The sequence below is a fragment of the Leptonotus elevatus genome, chromosome 3, assembly GCF_054856555.1.
Source record: "Leptonotus elevatus isolate MCC_2025b chromosome 3, RoL_Lele_1.0, whole genome shotgun sequence".
In the NCBI taxonomy this organism is placed as follows: Eukaryota; Metazoa; Chordata; class Actinopteri; order Syngnathiformes; family Syngnathidae; genus Leptonotus; species Leptonotus elevatus.
The window spans coordinates 25,813,196-25,833,723 of record NC_141241.1 but is presented as its reverse complement, the minus strand read 5'-3'; the positions used below and the strand labels follow the sequence as shown (position 1 = coordinate 25,833,723).

Below are 20,528 nucleotides of genomic sequence, written 5' to 3'. Positions count from 1 at the left end.
TCTTCCTCCTGTTTTGTTTGGCGGTTCATAACCCCTTTTGGTGCATTACCGCCACCCTCTGGGTTGCACGATTTGCGGTTGTAGCTCGAGCAGGCTTCTCCAATCCAAAGAGTGTCGAGATTGAGAATGTATGGGCCGACCCGGAGTCCTACAAATTGGATGGATGGATGGATGGATTTGTTTCTGCAAAGGCCCGCGATTGGTGTCTGGCTTGACCCATCCCCGGTGAGTAGCAGCAGGAGCCGCGCTCGGGAATCACCGGGAATCTATAAGCTATCAACATAAACAGTTTGGGTTGGGTGAATAGTCTTCATATATTTAACCAAATAAATGAAAACAAAGAATCAAGAAGTAGAGAATACTGTTGTTGTGTGTATCTGTTTACCTGCTCCTGCTGTGAACTTTATCCTGTCCCAATCATGTTATTAAAAGTCAAGTTGACTACCATCCCGCGGGATTCCTGTGACCTGCAGGATGCCCCCCCCCCCAATTTTTTTTTATATATATCAGCCTCTAATGTAGACAGCATGAGTAGACACCATTTGCTATACAGTTTGACAGAAAGAATGGGGGGGGGGGTGATTTGGTGTTGATTTGCCCTTTAACAAATTAATTATTTTAAAAAACAACACACGTCTTCATTATAAGTCTTTGTAATGAAATATAATTATACATTTAGTTAAATATTTCCAAAATAACAGAGTGTGTGATCAGATCCAGAAAATGTATTGAACAGTATGGTTTACACAAAAACAGCAACTCACATCAATGTCCCTTTAGTCATGTAATTGGTTGGCTGGATAATATGTATGTAATATTTTATGTCACTTTCTCCTCCTTATTAGTGTGCCAAAAAAATTTGGGGATAGACCAGACCTTTTTCCAACTAATTTCAGTTACAAAGCATTTCCAATATTACACAACTGAAACAAAGCACAAACTATTTTGTAACAATTGTTATGCTGAGCCAAACAAGCATCCATCGGTTTACGCGCATGCTGATGACGTACTTCGTGGCTTAAGGTCGGGTTGTGTTGGTTATTCAGGGGGAAAACATGGACACATTTTATGAAGACATGTTTCACTTGACTTTATATACATTCATTAATTAAAGCTTGCAGCCCACGATTATATCTCGTACCGACAACAGATGGTCGGGCCATAAGCGTAAGTGACGTTACTCCCTACTTCTTTTACATTCTGAAACATTAACATATACATTCAAAGCAATCATAAAAATGTAGCTATTTGTACTTTATATGGAGACAACTGATCGAGGTGAACGAAAAAAAACAAAAATGTTTAATGTTGTTCAGTTTGAGCTGTCGTAATGTGACGTCATCAGAAGGCTCGCAGGACTAAGATACAATAACGAGTGTGGATAAATCTCTCTGACTAGAGAAATATTGAAATATCAAGAAATAAACCCCAAACTGGCCCCACCTCTGATCCAGGGGTTGTCGATATTGGATAGAAAATGCAATAACAGTTTTATAAGACAATTCCTCACGAAAATTATGTTTCCTGAAAAACAGAACAAAAACGGAAATCATAATAAATTTGATGAAACAAGCTGAGAACTATGTATTTGAATCTACCAATAGCCCCCAAAATGAAAGAAACCCATTTTAAAATTATGAAAAATATTTACCCATCTAAAGAATTATTGAGATTACGATTTAATATTGAAGACAATGTGTGTTCATTCTTTAAGAGAGATATTGAAACCACTGATCATGTGTTCTTTTCATGTCCAATAATTCAACTATTGTGGGAGGATGTACATCTTTGGATTACTCCCATGTTTACTTCATTCCCACCATCTTTATCCAGAAATCATATAACTTTTGGACTTACCCTTCAAAACAAGAATGAGGAAATGTCTGCAAATCTCATTTTATGTATGGCAACAATTTTCATTCACAAGAAAAAGTTTAAAAAATGTAACCCCGTTTTTCACAATTTTGTAAATGAATTTGGCATATATATTGAGTCTTTAAGATTGGTTAAAAGACCTAAAGTACAAAAAATATATAAAATACTGAATAAATTCCATCTTGGGTTAAGTTGAATATGTCCTGATTTAATTTATGTACTGTCATTTAATTATTACTTTAATTGTTTTACTTTATTTTCGTTATGTATGTAATTTACAATTGTGTGTGAACATGGTATAATTGATCTTTGTTGTTGTTGTTGTTTTTCTGTGACCCACTGTTCCCTTGGCAGTTATTGTTGATTTTTATGAAAAATTGATTGCTGATTGTTGCCAAGTTTTCATGTCTTACAGCTTCATTCGAGAGAAAAAAAAGAGGGGAAAAAAAGAGTGTGGATGTATCTTACAATGAGCGTTAGCTTTTTGGGAAATGCCACAAGGTGGTGAATTTTACACCGCCATCTGCCAGTATTTATGCATCCAACCAACCATACTGATGGAGACTGTTGGACGAAAAAAGGTGTCCGAGCTTCCAGAAATTACATTGCACAAGGTAGGTTAGTAGAATGCAAATTTTGGCGCGTCTTTATTAAAAGTAGAATAAAGATAACCGAGTGGGCTGAAACGTTCAACACGATTTTGAAAAACAAATAGCTCAAATGGAACAAAAATATAAGGCAGTGACCGGCAACTCTCCAGCATGCTAGCGCTATTTTCCAGCAAAATCGTATTTTCATTTATAAACGGCTCCGATTGGTCAATCACCGTAATACGTCTTGGACTAGGCTTGGTTTCTGCCTTGCTTCACCTCTGTGTATTTTCACGAAATTTTCATTGTATTTACCATAACCGTCAGAACTTTAGACTGGTTAGTTTAGGATTCCGAATCATCTCAAGACTACGACACTAGCAAGTACGCATTTATTCCCAGACGCATGACTTACAGTTCTTGTGCGATTGACTGTAAAATAGCATTATTAGGAGGGGGGTTGCCGGTCAAAGGCACCAAAATAATTTTGCTTAAAAGCATCTAAATGTGGTGTTGTAGCCTTTGAGAAATAATCAGGCCAATCAGCGAACTGTTTTGAAGAGGGCAGAGCGTATATTCAGTAGCAAAGCCATCATTTAACTCTCACAGGGCAACCAACCTGGCAGCCAGCTCCCGCACACACTAAAATCCAGCTTTTCCCCCTGGGCAACACAACCACCAGCAAACATTTGCACCAACGGTACACCAGTGTAAGTGGCACTGGAGGCAATGTGTGTACCACTAAAACATCTTGCCTAATGACTCAACGACACAACTCGGAGAGAGTGGGAATTGAACAGCAGATCATCTGGTTACTGGACAACCAGCTCTACTTCCTGAGCCACTGTTGCCACCCACACCCAAGAAGAAATAAGTCAACTCCCCAACTTTCCAAAAGTGAATAAATGGTACTCATGAGGTCCTCCCTCCAGGGTGGGTCACAACAGCAGGAACAAAATTAATATACAGAGAGTATATTGTGTTGCTACATTTGTATTTGTACTGTATTCTAAATGGTCTTCTCCAGACAAATGCCTTTTGCGCTGATAAAAAAAAAAAAGGAAGAAAAAAAATGACTTGAAAATACTTTAGCCATGATTCAGTATTCACTCAGAAATTCTAAGTTAATTTTACAAGGAAAGTTTAGAGTACAAAGTTACCAGTTTATTAAAAAAAAGAAAGAAAGAAAAGGCTACTTTAAGGGTGAGGTACAAATCCACAACCTTCAGGTTGGTGGACAGCCAGTGTACCACCTGAGCCATGCCGCTCCTGCTGTGTGTTAGTATATTGCTAGTGTCAGGTGGAATCCTCGTACCTTCAAAGTATGTTGGCGTAATATTTTTTTACAGTCCAGCTATGCAGTAGAGGGACAAACAAGATTGGTATAACTCAGGTGGTACAGTGGTTGTCTCCCAACCTGAAGGTCATGAGTTCTACTCAGTACTCTCCTTATAAAATGTCCAGAGAATACAGAATCATGGCTAAACATTTGATGGTATCCATCCATTCATTTTCCTAACTGCTTGTCCTCACAAGGATCGCGGGGGGCGCTGGAGCCTATCCCAACTGGCTTCGAGCAGTAGGCGGGGTACACCCTGAACTAGTTGCCAGCCAATCGCAGGGCACACAGAGACGAACAACCGTCCACACTCACAATCACACCTAGAGACAATTTCGGGTTTTCAATTAACCTGCCATGCATATCTTAGGAATGTGGGAGGAGACCGGAGTACCCGGAGAAACCCCACGCAAGCAAGGGGAGAACATGCAAACTCCACCCAGAAAGGCCAAAGCCTGGACTCGATCTCACGTCCTTTGCACTGGGAGGCGGACGTGCTAACCAGTCATCCACCGTGCTACCACATTTGATGGTATCTTATAATACTCATGTTTTCAACAGCCCTTGAGGAACCCCTTCTTCCCAAAACTGTTCTCTGTATTGAAATGGTTCTTACAGGAATCCGAAGCGTGCCCTCTATGAACTTGCGAACGCGAAACACAATGATTGGGACGTTCATCTGCAGGTTGTTGCTTTCTTTTGTAATGAAATGGAAACGCATTTTCACACAGCTTATTTAACATGTTTACAATTAAAAACAATTCTAATAGTACCTATTCTATTATTGTTTTTCCCCGTAACTTTTATAAATAAATAAATCTACACTGTACAGCCCATATTTTTTGCTTTTCACTGCCATCCACGTCTTCATGAGGTCCTGAACCCCAGCCCCATGGGAGATGATTTCTGGATCAAGAGCAGGAGTTGGACAGTACAGCGGCCTGCCTACGTGAAGGCTTTGAATGAAAAGGTTGAGATTGTTCTCAAAGATGGCCAGCACATTCAAATTAGACCTAAATCAATGAGAAAAGCTGTGGTGGTACCACACGACAAATTCAAATCCAAGGTTCTGATCTTTGAGATTTTCAGCAAAGGAAAGGTTACTCAGCAGAGAAGTTGAAGCGAGTGAGGCCATGTTCCTTGGAGCCAGGTGATAAAATGCTGATTGGTGAAAAGGGGAGATGCACCAAGGACCATTTACTCTGACAGTAGTGTCCACTAAAGGTGTGTGAGTGTACAATGTATACATAAAAAAAAAATTATCCTTCAACTTTGCACAATTACAATAAAGTTTAACATAATGTAATCATCATTTTCAGTGTGTCATTTATTGAGAAGTTTAACATTTGTGCAAGAAAAAACAGGAAATGTAAGCATATTTAAACTTACTAAAATGTTAGAATATGTGGTTCATATTGTTTCAATAAATTGTGTTGAAACATGACGTTTAGGTTAGGTTTAAAACTGGTGGGACCGTCATGCATGCAAGAAACCAGTCGGGCAGGTGGAACCAATGGGGTACCAACACCGATCACATTTGGTACCTGTGCTGCTGCTTCTTTGTCTGAGTGTTTTTCTTCTTCTTCGTTTTTTCTCAGGCTAAGACGAAACTTATCCTATTAAATTCAAATGGCTAAACCTATGATGCTTTTAAAGACTGCAGTTTTTTTCCCCCCCTGTTCTAACAGTGCATCCATTTGGATGATACAGTTAATGAGTTGCTCAAGTTACGACTTCAGAAATACAGAAGTACTGTAGGTATAGGTAAACTATTTATTTGAAAATGTAAAAATGGAAGCTATGGATATCTGTTATCTCTCTGCCATGTTAGAGTTGCACTCCTCTCTGTCTGAACAACTCCCCCAGCTTCTCCTCCAGAGCCGAGTTGGTACCTTTCAGGCTATTTACAACATCAGAGGCCCACGAAAAATACTGCTGAACCCGTTCAGCCGTCCAACCTGAAAAACACAAACAAGAGGGTCAAGTTGTAGCGAATGGCATTTGAATCTTTGTTTTTGTGTGGTATTATCTTTTATTAGATGCAAAATTGAGCAATTTGGCTCCTTTTTTTTTTGCCTTAAGTAGGCAATTACAGTAAATTACTATGTATAATAAATAACGTCATTCAGAGTAAAGAAATTGGAAAAGTGGGGGGAAAAAACATTCTTGTACAATATTTATTTTGTGTTGCTACCTGTATACAGTACAGGAAAACAATCTGTCAAAGAGATGCTTGCTCGTGAGCGAAAAACACTAAATAGATGGACAAGAAGCAAATTACCGACAGGTGTGCAGCGGTTCAAATCCCTGAGGTTGTACAGTTTGTCTGCCAGTTTGACCAGTTTGGCCTGGTGGCTACAATGGGACGCATGTTCCACCTGTAGACGCTTCCTCTCCTGTTTGGGCAGACTCTTATCATCGGTCACCTCCTGAACAATGCGGGCAACAATCTGTCCAAACTTTGTTTCCAGCTCTTCTGGATGTGTGTCTGTGTCCTCCAAAGTGTCATGAAGAATAGCAGCCTTCCAGGGATGAAGGGTAAAAACAAACACAACATTAGTGGATGCAAAAGAAGAGAAATGGCATGACTGCGTCAACTTCAAGTCTGCATACTTGTAATACCACAATGTCAGTGATGCCAGCTTCATGGCTGAGAATCCTTGCTACTCCTTAACAGTAAAAACACAAAGCAGAGCATGAGAGAGAGTCATTGTGGACACTTTTGACTGGCTGACTGTATAGTGAAGGTAAGATAGAATGTATTGTACTTGTTCTCATGCCAGTATATTATTATTAGCACAAAAATAACTTGTAATATCTACTTTCAGCTTTCAATGGTCATCAAATATATTATACGTTTAAAATTATTTCTTTAATTCACCTTCTTGTATTTGCGATTTAATATCTACTATAGCACTAACTTCTTTTAAAACATGCAGGTATGTAAACGTGTTTCAACAGCTCATATCAGATCCAGTGCCGCCTTTGGAGTCCAGTAAAGTTAGCAAGAGATTGGCAGATTCGGTGTTGTCGGTCCAATAACTCCAAAATGAAACGTCATTGCAACACAAACGATGGCTGATTCCAATCTCTGTGAGGTTGTTAACGTGCTACAATTTGAATTTCAGTAACACAATTTGTGGTCTGAGCAGTTCATGTGTCGTCTTGCTTTTTCAACAGGCTGCCCTAGGACACGGGTCTAGGGACTGTCAACAAATAGAAGCTGCTGAAAATAAAAAATGCCATTAAAAATCCATAACGTCATCATTGTTCATTGTCGTGTTTTTGCAATAATTGCACACATAGAAGATGTGCATCTGGTTAAATTACAACCACCCACCCCCCTTTGTATGGGATTTGGGGCAACACGAAATTTTAAAAGTGCGTTTGTTTAAAATAATACTCAATAACTTTAATGATAGATCCTTAGGTATGTATATCTTTGGGTCTCACATCACACATAAATGGGGACTCCCTTCATATACTACAGCTCTTAGTTAATCAAAATAACACTTCCTGTATTTCTCAGAATTTTTTTTGTTAATGTTGATCAATAACTTCATGATTGTGCATTTCGCCAAACTCACATCACACACATGGATAGGGACCTCCTGCTTATACTGAAATTCTTATTTGATCAAAATAACACTTCCTGTATTTTTTAGAATTTTGTTGTTTTTCATGCTCAATAACTTCATGATTGTACATCGTCATGTCTCCAAACTCACATCACACATGGATGGGGACCTCCTGCTTATACTACAACTCTTATTTCATCAAAATAACAGTTCCTGGATTTTTCAGAAAAGTTTTGTTCTTGTTGGGAAAAAAATAAAATAAATAATAATAATAAAAAAATATATATATATATAGGGGTGTTAGAAAAATTGATTTGGCAATATATCGCGATTAAGCATGAGGAATGTTATATTAATGGAACATTAAGCCTTATTACGTTATTTCAGTGCTGTTCAAACATGAAACAGACTGCAACCTGTTTGTTAAATGAAGTGGCTCAGTTATAAGCCTGAATTTTCAGATAAATAAATACATTTTCATACAAATCTTACAGTGTACATGTACAAGTTTACTGATTAGTATTTTCTAAATTTGAGTGTTAAAAAATCGCAATAATCAATTTATAGATTCGCACCGGGATTAATTGGTATCAAATCCAATCGTGATACAAATCGAATCGCCAGGTACTCGGCAATTCACACCCCTATATATATATATATATATATATATATATATGGTTGTGTCTTTTTTTTTGGGTGATAAATACTATATCATTGCTAGCAAAATACTTTGCCCACACTTGTAAATGGCTTAAGGTGAAGCACATATTCACAGATTTTAAGAAACAGATGCAATGTCAAGATACAAGGACAAATATATGACAAAATACAAGGACACATCTGTACTCGCTCCTGCACTTGCTCGTGATTTCTAACTATTTTGTTGACATTGGGATTTGTAACTACATTGTTGCAATATGCCTGGCGGAAAAAGAGCTGTCGAGACTGAGGAGATAAAATCTTCTCTTGCAAAACTCAAAGAAATGGTCACCAAAATACTTGAAATAAAAAAAGAGCATCGAGACACTTCTGCAGGAAATTCAGCAGGTGAAGAAAGAGACACAAGAAAAAGATTGATGCATTGTCACCTTGGAAGAAAACGTGGATTATTTGGAACAGAATCTTTGTATCAACGATGTGATAGTTACAGGTATCCTAATTAAACTGCGGCGCGGCCCTCCGGCGAGAGCTGCGGCTGGCAAAAAAGCAGAACTTTTTTTTTTTTTTTTTGCACTCACTCACACGAACACGTACACATACAAACATCGTCTCCCAGGCGGGGAAGCGAACTCACGGCAACTTGCATCGGAGGCAAGTGACAGTTCTGGAGAGAAATTTTATTTTCAATCAAACAAAAAAGGGATTTGCAATTTTAAAAAAAAATGGGTGTACCCCGCCTACTGCCCGAAGCCAGCTGGGATAGGCTCCAGCAACCCCGCGACCCTTGTGAGGACAAGCGGTACAGAAAATGGATGGATGGATGGATTAAACAAAAAAGGGATTTGCAAACTCAAAAAATTGCATGCAAAATTAATTGATTTGTTTTTAGGTTTTGCAACTCCTGACTTTTGGTTGCAAATCTGTTTTTTGGTTGCGGATCTGTTTTTTGGTTGTGGATCTTTTTCTGTCTTGTGTGGGCGTGGTCCTCCGCTCAACCGATGATAGAAGCCTTTTCATTGGTCAGCTTGGAAACCGCTGCGACAACGTTCATTGGTCAGCTAGGAATGGGGGTGTGACAATGTCCGTCTGATTTTTCCTCATTCTACAGTTGCCGCCAGCATCATCAAGCGTTGCTTTTAGATAAATATAAGATATAACTAAAACAGAAAAGTGAGAAAAAAATAGCAATATTTACCTTGATGCTGGCGGCGCCTGAAGAATGAGCCAGGAAGAGTCAGACGGACATTGTCACACCCCCATTCCTAGCTGACCAATGAACGTTGTCACAGCGGCTTCCAAGCTGACCAATTAAAAGGCTTCTATCATTGGTTGAGCGGAGGGCCCCGCCCACACAAGAGAGAAAACAGATTTGCAACCAAAAAACAGATTTGCAACAAAAAAACTGATTTGCAACCAAAAAACAGATTTGCAACCAAAATTCAGGAGTTGCGAACAAAACCTAAAAACTTGCTTGCAAAAGTTTTTAAAAAAACAATAAAAATCCATTAATTTGTAAATTGTTTTTTTTGTTGGCAAATATTTTTTTATTTGAAATTCCTTTTTTGTTTGATTGAAATTTATTTGAGGTTGCACAACCCTTTTTGTTAGATTTTTTAAAATTTAAAATAAAGACACAAATTTCTAACCATACCACTCCTCACTCAAGCCCAGAAAAAGAACCTTTGTTGACTATCCCTGCGCACTCCGCGTCATCTCTTCATAAGAAACAATGTCATGTTCCTCATTTCGATGACAAGGAGGTGCATTCAAAATAAACTCATATCAACTTGTAGGTCATTGCCTATATTATTGTGGTTAGACAGAAACTTCGTTTGTATTTTAATGATGCTTAGTTATTATGTTATTGAACCCATAACTTCGAATTTGCGAATCTCTTGCTAACTTTACCGGACTCACCTGCAAGTCTCCTGACTTAAAGCAAAGCGCAACTTACCAATCGGGTGGTTAATATATGGAGTTTGTTCTATGTCTTTACGACGCTGATTTCGATGCTTTTCAGCGGCGAAATTAGTCGTCTCGAGCAATAGCACGGTGTCTGAATTCATGACGTACCGTTTATGCAATACGAGTTAACGACTCCACAATGAATGTTCGCGTTTGAGTTACGCCTCTTTTGTGTCAGGTAGCACAACGTGTTCGTTTTCTTCGGCATCCGGTGGGAAACACACACTAGGATCTGTTCCTACAAGTTGGTGCTTGTTTTGTTTTTGTTTTTTAAATCTTCATAACAAGTTGTGTGCTCGCAATTACGTACGAATTGAATGAAAATGAATTTGTCCCAATAGTTCAAATACGATGCACTGTAGCCTACATATTTATTTATTTTCATTATTATATCTCAGCTCCACAACTGTCCCAGATTAGAGCTTCGTAGCTTTGTACATTGACAGTCTTGTTGTCAGGGAAGAAAGAACATTGACAAAAGAGTAGTGAAGAGATGAGGAGCATTACAATTTATTGGCATGGCAAGGAATGTTTATTTATAAAGCACATTTCATACACAAGACTCAATTCCATGCACTTCGCATAACCAAAAGCGCAACACCTAAAAACATTTATAAACACAAGAGCTGAATACATCTGCAAAGTAAAGCAAACAAACGAACCTTATTGAAATTACACACACACAAAAACTAAAATTACACTGTCAACATTTAAATGCATTTACAAACAAAATACTGTTTTTTACATTTCTGACTGAGGAAATTTCTCAGTTGTTACAGCCAAGGGCGCCATGATTGGCACAAGTTTTGTCCAATAGGTGGCGGCATCACGTCTATTGCCAACAGCGAGCAACTGTGAAAAAGAATAAGCCCCGCCCCTGACCGCTGTCAATATTTCAACATGATCAATGTTATCGTTTCAAACGCTCTCATATTATGTTGTTTCAATATATAACCTAAACTTTAGTAGCTGAATACAATCGCGTTGATATAAGAATACCATGACCTTTATTGTCCACAGTTTGTGTGCGCTCTGAAGAGTTTGTTTTTAGCATTAAGCTGGTTATTGCTAGCAAGAAGAAAAAAAAGGTGCTGGTCCGAGGTTAGTCTACTCTGCGTCTTCATTAATTATAAAAGATGCGCTTTACATGTGATGTGTTTTAAATATTTACTATATGTCTATAATCAGTGGGCACGGGTGCCGATTTGGTTCTCGGCAGCATGGCTTACAGTGCCAGGAAAGATTGCCCGGAGCTCCCTGATTTCTCTCTTCTCAAGCGACTGGCCAGAGACCAGCTCGTCTACCTCCTGGAACAGGTAAGAACATTGAGCATGTAATCGTGTATAAACATATCCTTCTCGTTAGACTTTCAGACCAAATTGATAACAGAGTACAGCAATGTAACTGCTGCATTGACCATTCATAACGTGTTTTGTTTTGAGAGCTCCCTTGTTGTAAACGCATCAATTAACCACATTGTCACTTGAATTTTTTTTCTCTATCTGGAAAACTGGATTGTGCGTTATATTTTAATGAATCAACCTGTCTACACGGCCATAAGTAATGTCTGTAATGTGCAGAGCAGGGCAATATTTTGAATGTGTGAAGATTGTTTTACTTCTGTGTCTACTTTATATTGACACTACCATAAATTTAGTACTATTAGTTGTAATTTTCACCCCCAGGCTTTAACACCTGTGGCTTAACTCGTACTTTTTACCAACAGTTCCACCCCCCAAAATACTTTGCTTTTCAAATGCATCCATAAGAAGGCAGTAGGCACAAGTGTTCATCAGAAACAAGGCCGTTTTTATTCCTAAACAGTATATTTAATACAATACGATTGTAGGCCAATGAAACATTATGCACAGTGCTACTTAAATATAGGAGAATAAACTGTACAAAAACAGTTATTCAATAAAAATTTATTGTACATAAAATTTAAGTACAAATTGTACCTATACAATTGTACTTAATTGTAGTAAAACAAACATTTGTAAATAAATAAATACATGCAAATACGGTATGTTGTACTTAAAGGTTAACGACAACTTAACTGTGGTTGTAACAATTGTACTGCACAGCATTTACAAAATAATAATAATAATAATAATCGTCCGTCCATCTGTACGTGCAGTTCAGTGTTTATTTCTCTCAGTAAGGTTGGCAGTTTTTTTTCTCTTGTATTTGCATATGTAATATTTGCGACTTAAATCACAATAGTGATTTATGAGTGAAAAAAGTTCAGGCTTCTAAATAATGTGGGCGCTCATATAAACTGAATTGTATGGTAAACGTTTCCAACTCGATATTAGATCATGAGCCTATGTGTAATTATTAAAAATATACTTTTAAACACAAAGTCCCCATTTCTGCCCATGTTTTTTTTTTCATGTAGCTTCCAGGAAAGAAGGACCTTTTTATTGAGGCAGACTTGATGAGCCCGCTGGATCGTATCGCAAATGTTGCCATCCTGAAGGTGACCCTTACCACTGCTTCAATTAAATTTCCTTAACAATGAATCACAAAGATTTTAAAACATTATTTGTCTCTCTGTATTTTCAACAGCAACATGACGTTGACAAACTGTACAAAGTAGAATGTAAACCCATAATTAGCACATCAGATCAGTGAGTACTCATCAGACAATGCATCGAAACATACACCAGCATATTTCAACAAGTAGATGTCTGACAATATGACTTTATTCTCTTGAGGCTTTGTTTTCTGATCCGGCCAAGAATACAAACAGTCAAGTGGATATGTGGTAAGTTTGTCCTCATCTTAAATGTTTATTCATTGTTTAATTATTTATTTAGAATTAATCATTCACATTTTCAAAGCTTACAAGCAATTAACATTGCATAACAAAATAAATGAATGAAATTAAACAAAAATAAATTTGGTGACATCTGTTGTTTATTATGACAGCTGTTTTTAAAATATGAAATGAGATGGGTCGCAATAGCACGTTCCAGTTTCAATAGACCAATTAAGAACCTATAAAATTATGCCTCCCTTATTTTTGCCCATTTCATGATGCATGCCTTCTCTCTACAGATGTGGCCAAAGCAGACAAAGCAGCAGGGAAATTTAGACGATACAAAATTATATTTACTCCTCAGAAGGTACCTGATATTCTGGTGTTTAAACCAAAACAAACCTTGATTTGTTTGCACTGAATTCGATGATAGTAATGTACTGTCCATGGTCTGTCTTCCAGTTTTATGCATGTGAGACGGTGCTGGAGGAGCAGGGAGTCTTTGGAGGTAGTATTTCTTGTACTTTTGCATTTCATGCTACTCACCTGTACAATTTGTTTTAAAATTTTCGTTTTTTATATTCATCAGACGTGACAATGGATGAATGGGCCTTCTATCTACTTCCTCTGGATGATGACATAATCAGTCTGGAACTCCCAGAGTTTTTTCGGGACAACTACCTGGTAAATAATACACGCTATGCCTGTGCTAAATATCTGTCATTTTTTTAACGGTGTAAATAACTGTAAATATCAAAGCGACAGAACATTTTTCCTCTGTATATCCAGAGTAGCCACAGCTGGATTCAGATGGTCAATGTCGCCTGTTCTTCCAGGACATGAATGACCTCATAGCTAATTGTCCTACTTCTTAAAAATAAAAATAAAAATAAAAAACACATGTCATGAAAAGCTGGTGAATCTAGCACCCTCAACCTGTATTTCTCTTTGACATGTTTACCAGTTCGCGTCAAGGTTATTTTAGTTAACTAAAACTAATGAAAAAACAAAAGTTCAAAAAACAATTTCGTTAACGAAATAAAATAAAAACAAAAATGCTTTTACGAAAACTAACTGAAATTACATTTTATGTTTACAAAACTAACTAAAATTAACTATAATTATATCAAAAATGTCCTTCGTTTTAGGTTTGGTAATAAATTTAATGCATGAGCCTTTGGGGATGATTTTAAATGTGATTTTAAGTAGATTTATTTTTATATTAACCGCAATAAGGACATTTGAAAGCGTGTCACACAAAAGTGACATCATCTAGCAGCAGCCAATAGAAAAGCACCTTCAGATGACGTTGCACCCATGGTGTTTTTTAAATATTGCGCACAAATAATACACTTTTTTTTAAACTAAAACTAATACTGAAACTAACAAAAACTAAGCATTTATGAAATAACTAAAACTAATAAAAACTATCAGAACCACCTTGAAAACTAATTGAAACTAACTAAATGTAAAAACCAAAACTCAAAACAAAATAAAAACTAACTAAAATGAAAAATTCCACAACTATAATACCCCTGGTTCGCATAAATACTGTGTCAGCACACTCCTTCACAAAAACAAACCAAGCTGGTGTATCGTGTAGGTAATGTCAACCAATAGTAATTGAGTAAATTGCATTTAAATCCCCATTTTTTTTTTTTTAATATTATATGAACATTGTTTCTTTTCATTGCTCACTCTTCCCTCAATGATTAAACCATTATGCGTGAGCTCAACTGAAATCATACTGTGTAAATTGATGCGTCACAAGTCTGATTGTATTTTCTCCCAGGCTGGTGACCTGCGTTGGGTGAGGACAGCTGGCAGCGCTCTACATCTCCTTCACTCCATTTATGGACCCTTTTCAAAGGTTTATGGTATTGGAAGGTGTTCAAAGGTACAGCCCTTTAACAAAAGCTTATGAGGATGTAAGTATTTTGTTTTGAAAAAGATGTGTAGCTGACGTTCTTTTTGTCCTTTGTCTTGTATCAGATGGCGTACGAGTCTTGGAGAGAGCAAGCGGAAGAGGGAGACCAGAAGGCTCGGAACACTGAAATTGGAAGTGTTTTCTTAATTGATAGGGGTGAGGAGCTGTGAGTCAATTTCTCACCTTGTGTCATTCCTGCTTTGCTCACTAATTCTGTGAACTGTCATTACAGATGTGGACTTTGTCACTCCGTTGTGCTCACAAGTGGTGTACGAAGGACTTGTGGATGATATATTCAGAATCAAATGTGGTGGGTAACAAGCTAGTCAGTATTCATGGAGGCACTTACAAACCCAATTCCATTGAAGTTGGCATTGTTGTGTTAAACATAAATAAAAACACAATACAATGATTTGCAAATCATGTTCAACCTATATTTAATTGAATACACTACAAATACAAGATATTTAATGTTCAAACTGATAAATTCATTGTTTTTAGCATAGTTAACTTGGAATTTTATGGTTGCAACACGTTCCCAAAAAGTTGAGACAAGGTCATGTTTACCACTTTAACAACATTCAATAGACCTTTGGGAACGGAGGACACAAATTGTTGAAGCTTTATAAGTGGAATTTTCATTCTTGCTTGATGTACAGCTTCAGCTGTTCAAATTTTGCGGTCTCCGTTGTCCTATTTTACGCTAGAGAGGTCTGGACTGTGGGCAGGCCAGTCTAGTACCCGCACTCTTATTATTACAAAGCCATACTGTTGTAACACATGCAGAATGTGGGTTGGCGTTGTCTTGCTGAAATAAGCAGGAGCGTCCATAAAAAAGACGTTGCTTGGATGGCAGCATATGTTTTGCTGTATATACCATAGCGTAATAATGGTGCCTTCACAGATGTGTAAATTACGCATGCCTAGCCCCATATACCACCATAGATGCTGGCTTTTGAACTTTGCGTCCGGATGGTTCTTTTCCTCTTTGGTCCAAAACACACGGCGTCCACAATTTGCTAAAACAATTTGAAATGTGGACTCATCAGACCACACACTTTCCACTTTGCATCAGTCCATCTTAGATGAGCTCAAGCCCAGAAAAGACGACAGCGTTTCTAAGCGTTGTTACTGTAAATGGCTTTTGCTTTGCATAGTAGAGTTTAAAGTTGCACTCACCTTAGGGGTGAACATTAGGTAGACCCCGGATTCTGGCCCGGGGGTCGGTGGACATCTTGGCCAATTGATTAGGTACGCCCGGCATTCTCACCACCCCTATCCTCCCGGGGCGGCGGCCATCTTTGACAAATGATTAGGCACAACAGGAAGTAACGTGATCTTTATAGGAAAAAAAAAAAGAAAGGAAATGACCCGGAAGTGGCCTAAAATCAACAGGAAGTGACCCAATATCAACAGGAAGTGACCCGCAACTGGCCTAATATCAACAAGGAAGGCCACGGGCATTCAATGTTGGTTTTTCGGCCTTGCTGCTTACATGCAGTGATTTCTCCAGATTCTCTGAACATTTTCATGATATTATGGACCGTAGATGATGAAATCCCTAAATTCCTTGCAATTGTACGTTGACGAACATCGTCCTTAAACTGTTTGGCTATTTTCTCACAGTTGTTCACAAAGAGGTGAACCTCGCCCCATCTTTGCTTGTGAATGACTGAGCAATTCAGTGACGCTCCATTAATACCCAATCATGGCACCCACCTTTTCCAATTAGCCTGTGGGATGTTCAAAACAGGTGTTTGATGAGCATTGCTCAACTTTCTCAGTCTTTTTTTGCCACCTGTTCCAGCTTTTGTGGAACGTATTGCAGCCATAAAATTACAAGTTAATCATTATTTGTTTACCACTTTGAACATTAAATATCTTGTCTTTGTAGTGTATTCAATTAAATATAGGTTAACATGATTTGCAAATCATTGTATTCTGTCTTATTTATATTTAACACTGATGTTATACGTATATTAAATTATTCATGAAATTGCTTCATATACTGCAATACATTGTAACGAGAATCTTGTATACAGCATTGCAATTGTTTTTTTTTTTAGATGTAATTAAGATTTGTCAGACCATAAATGTTTTCTTTTTGTATAATGTATTGACACATTATACACAGTTACATTTACATTGCAATAATCACAGACCTTTTTCCCTTCACAGGATGTGTGGAATTTGGGCCTGATATTTCCTCTTCAGACAAAAGCATCAAAGTTATGCTGAACTCTCAAGATAAGGTAAGAATAGCTTTAGAGGTGCCAAATGTCCTCACTCAAGCACATTTTTAAAGTTGCTTGTCTCTTATTTAGGTCTTCAATGAAATCAGAAATGAGCATTTCTCCAATGTCTTCAGCTTTCTCAGTCAGAAAGCCAAAAATCTCCAGACTGCATATGATGTAAGTCAATTCAGCGAAATTCTTCATTGGACTTTGTGTAACTGAAACCTTTATTTTTAAATTCCGTAGAAGCGTCGAGGGATGGACATAAAGCAGATCAAAGCATTTGTGTCCGACGAACTTAAAGGGCTGAAACAAGAACATCGGCTCCTGAGCCTGCGTGAGTGTCGGAGCAAAGGAATCTGCATTAGATAGATTTGACTTGTTTAATTTTGAACAAACTGTGTGGCTGTCACGGATTTTGCTTAGACATCAGCGCAAGTGAGTCAATGATGAAGAAGAAAACAAAACAGGATTTCCAGGAGATGTTGAAGACAGAACACTGTAGGTTACTTAGAATTATTATTATTTTTGCATCAGGATGTTGCTAAACACGGGAAAATCCTTCTAATTTTTGTGTTCATTTGATGTATCAATTATTAGTATTTCATCGCAGTGACACAAATGTTGTCTTTTTTCCCCGACAGCTTTGCTCGAAGGTTTTGAAATCCGTGAATGCATTTCTTTCATTGAGGAACATATCAACAGGCAGGTGAGTTTTCTTAAAACATCCGGTGTTGTTACACAATATTATGCATGTAGTTAAAAACTAACTTTATGTGATTTTTTTTTTTCAGGTCTCCATGACAGAAAGTCTTCGACTGCTTTGTCTTCTGTCTTTAACAGAAAATGGTAGGTTGCTTTACAAAAAAAAAAAATCTCCTGCTTTATTGTACTTAACTGTAATTTGTGTATCCTGCAGGACTCCTGCCAAAAGATTACCGGTCTTTAAAAACACAGTATTTACAGGTGAGATTTCACATCTGCTGCTGTTATTATTGGATTTTCATTTTTGTCATAACATAGCATAGTACCATAAGTAAAACAATATAAATTAGCAACTTTTGCTGCTTCAACAGTAGCTGAAGTTGCATATTTGAATCCTTGGAGTAGCTGCATTCTAAGACTACGTAGGTGTATTTCAATAAATTACAATACCATTACTTTGTTTCAGTTATTTGAGTAGTTATATTCAAAAAGTGAAACTCATATGTATATCATATAAACATAAAATTTTCAGAAGGCCAATTGCTGCCAAACGTTGTATAAAATATTTGTAATTGTTTTTTATTTAATATTGATTTAAGATTGATCAGAAATTATGACTTATTGGTTTTGTTAGCTGTAAGTTATATTCATTAAAAATATAAACAATTGCCTTTTTTGGGACTACAAAAATAAATTTCTTTTGATGCACCTGTATAATGTACTGTATGTATTAAAGACATTAGCTAGTATTTTTGTGTCTCATATTGTTGCACCCATTGGAATATAATGCTAGATTTAATTCCGTTTTAGTTCCCCTTTGGAGTCCTGATTTGACTCAAGATTTCTGGAAATCGCACAATCTATGTAAATAATTCTGTCAGTTCATCCTAATTGTAAACTTTTGGAATAGCAAAATTAATTAAAACAGCATCAACAGTGCATTTCTAGTGCATTTAGCAAGTGAAAATCATAATTGTATCACATCAAAGCCCATTAATTGATCCTTAGTATTTACGTGTGTACAAATCCAATACAAGAAAAGTATACATTCTCATCATGTCAAAAATGTTCCCCTCCATCAATGCTGACCTATTCTTGTGAGTGGCTGTTAAGTATGTGTAGTCATCCCTTGTCTGTTTGCCCCTCGTTAGAGCTATGGAGTGGAGCACCTGCTCACATTTGCCAACCTCAAGCAGTCGGGGCTGCTTGTGGAGCAACAGCAGGGTGAAACACTAACTGTTATGGAGAGCAAAGTTGGTAAACTGGTCAACGATAAGACAGCAGGTAAAGGCAGGCTTTAAGTTTTCTGTTGCAGGGTTTAACATGACACCTCAGGTGACTCTTTTTTTTTTAACATTATTTTTTCATTCCTTTTCCAGGGAAGCTAACAGATGCCTTTTCATCATTGGCAAGGAAAAGCAATTTCAGAGCCCTAAGCAGAAAACTCAATTTGGTATGAAGTTTTATTTGTTGTTCATCATCTTTGATTATATCAGTCTGATTTTCTTTGGTCATTAGCTTGCTCATAATGTGACATTATTTAATGAAAAGGTGCCCAAGTCAGATGACGAATATGACCTGCGTGTCCCAAAGGACATGGCTTACATCTTCAGTGGTGCCTACATCCCACTGAGCTGCAAACTCGTAGAGCAGGTAAATAGGCGGGATTTCTAATTTTGCATTCAGCTGGGTCCCAAAAAAAAAAAGATTACTGGTACCATTTTGTGCGTAATTCACAGGTGTTAGAGCGAGATGGTTGGACTGGGCTTGAAGAAGTTACCAAGTTGCTAAATGGGAATGAGTTTGCTGTCACAGGTAAGAATTTGTAATGCTTCTGTGATGCCCTAATGTCCCTCGCAGGCTTAATAAATATCTGTATCCATCAGTTAGCGCCTCTGTTTTGCCAGAGTAAATGCACCGTGGTTTTAAATGGACAGGATTTTCTGTTTTGTGTCAGGCAAAAACGGAGCAAAAAATGAGGCACAACGCATCGTCGTTGTCATGTTCCTTGGGGGGTGCACATACTCTGAGATTTCAGCTTTACGTTTTCTTGGTAGAGAAAGAGGTAAGCACAATTTAAATGTGATCATTCAAAATAGAAGCTTGAAACTTGATCGTGTCATATTAACAGAAATAGGGCTTAATGGCATACTCTGTGACAGGACACCGTCACCTGCTAGAATCTTAGCACATAATCATCACTGCAAGTAGTAGATTAGTTTATGAATGCGGGGAAAGTTATAGAATACCTACAAAAATAAATGTTTTTTTTAAACATGCGCTATAATGGAACTAGCTCAGAAAGCCTCATGGAGTTTTCTGTTTTAATGAGTTACTGCTATGAGTCACAATACATACAGTACTAGCACAATTTAATGCTGATTTTCTTTATCGTTTTCTTTTTTTAATACAGGATATAAATTTATTGTGGTAACGACTGCCATTACAAGCAGTTCAAGACTGTTGGAAGCCTTGCTGGGAAACCATGTATGATGCCTGTCAGCCCACCATGATGGACATTAGTCACAAACATTCCTGTCACTTGACAGACAACTTTGATAGTTGTCGACACAAATTTAATAAAGATGGGCAACAATAAATCAAGTCAATATTTTTTTATTTTATTTTTTGCGATGGTTGTTTTGTCATTTTTAAACGTCTGTACTGTACTGTCTGTCCTTCCTACACTACAACGTTCAACCCTTGCCAAATGCTGCATTCGCGGGAAGTAGGAAGTCAGAGATTCCCAGCCGCCGACCAGGAAAAGTGTACTGGAACCACGGACTTGACTGGAAAACCACATTGAACTGAAGTCCGACTTCGGGTCGCGAAGTGGGAAAGGACCCCGACTTTGCACATGCTTCAATCTGACGCCACTGGATGGCGACTATACT

The 20,528-nt window shown here is 37.6% G+C and overlaps 2 protein-coding genes and 1 long non-coding RNA gene across 4 annotated transcripts; 2 read left to right on the top strand and 1 right to left on the bottom strand.

Moving 5' to 3' along the window:
• Positions 1 to 79: 79 nt before the first annotated feature.
• LOC147177567 (uncharacterized) lies at positions 80 to 5,110 on the top strand. Its single transcript, XR_015094372.1, has 2 exons — positions 80 to 225; positions 4,175 to 5,110. It is a non-coding gene; the product is annotated as an uncharacterized LOC147177567 (long non-coding RNA).
• Positions 5,111 to 5,113: 3 nt separating this feature from the next.
• Positions 5,114 to 10,198, bottom strand: hddc3 (HD domain containing 3). The gene is made up of 4 exons (XM_086071402.1): positions 9,997 to 10,198; positions 6,418 to 6,473; positions 6,086 to 6,326; positions 5,114 to 5,762 (listed from the first exon to the last, which is right to left on the bottom strand). Exons 1-4 carry the CDS (start codon positions 10,106 to 10,108, stop codon positions 5,632 to 5,634), a joined length of 540 nt encoding a protein of 179 aa, XP_085927528.1. The 5' UTR covers positions 10,109 to 10,198; the 3' UTR covers positions 5,114 to 5,631.
• A 660-nt stretch (positions 10,199 to 10,858) lies between these two features.
• vps33b (VPS33B late endosome and lysosome associated) lies at positions 10,859 to 20,258 on the top strand. Of its 2 annotated transcripts, XM_086071483.1 has the most exons (24): positions 10,860 to 11,108; positions 11,196 to 11,323; positions 12,406 to 12,486; positions 12,576 to 12,637; positions 12,725 to 12,774; positions 13,068 to 13,135; positions 13,231 to 13,276; positions 13,358 to 13,452; positions 14,561 to 14,665; positions 14,761 to 14,851; positions 14,928 to 15,005; positions 16,874 to 16,947; positions 17,020 to 17,106; positions 17,176 to 17,266; positions 17,356 to 17,430; positions 17,574 to 17,638; positions 17,724 to 17,778; positions 17,849 to 17,895; positions 18,786 to 18,918; positions 19,014 to 19,087; positions 19,186 to 19,287; positions 19,374 to 19,449; positions 19,592 to 19,699; positions 20,048 to 20,258. In XM_086071483.1, exons 2-24 carry the CDS (start codon positions 11,228 to 11,230, stop codon positions 20,125 to 20,127), a joined length of 1,839 nt encoding a protein of 612 aa, XP_085927609.1. In that variant the 5' UTR covers positions 10,860 to 11,108; positions 11,196 to 11,227; the 3' UTR covers positions 20,128 to 20,258. The 2 variants fall into 2 exon arrangements, with proteins under 2 accessions (XP_085927610.1, XP_085927609.1); XM_086071484.1 differs by lacking the exon at positions 17,356 to 17,430 and having other exon boundaries at positions 10,859 to 11,108.
• Positions 20,259 to 20,528: the final 270 nt, after the last annotated feature.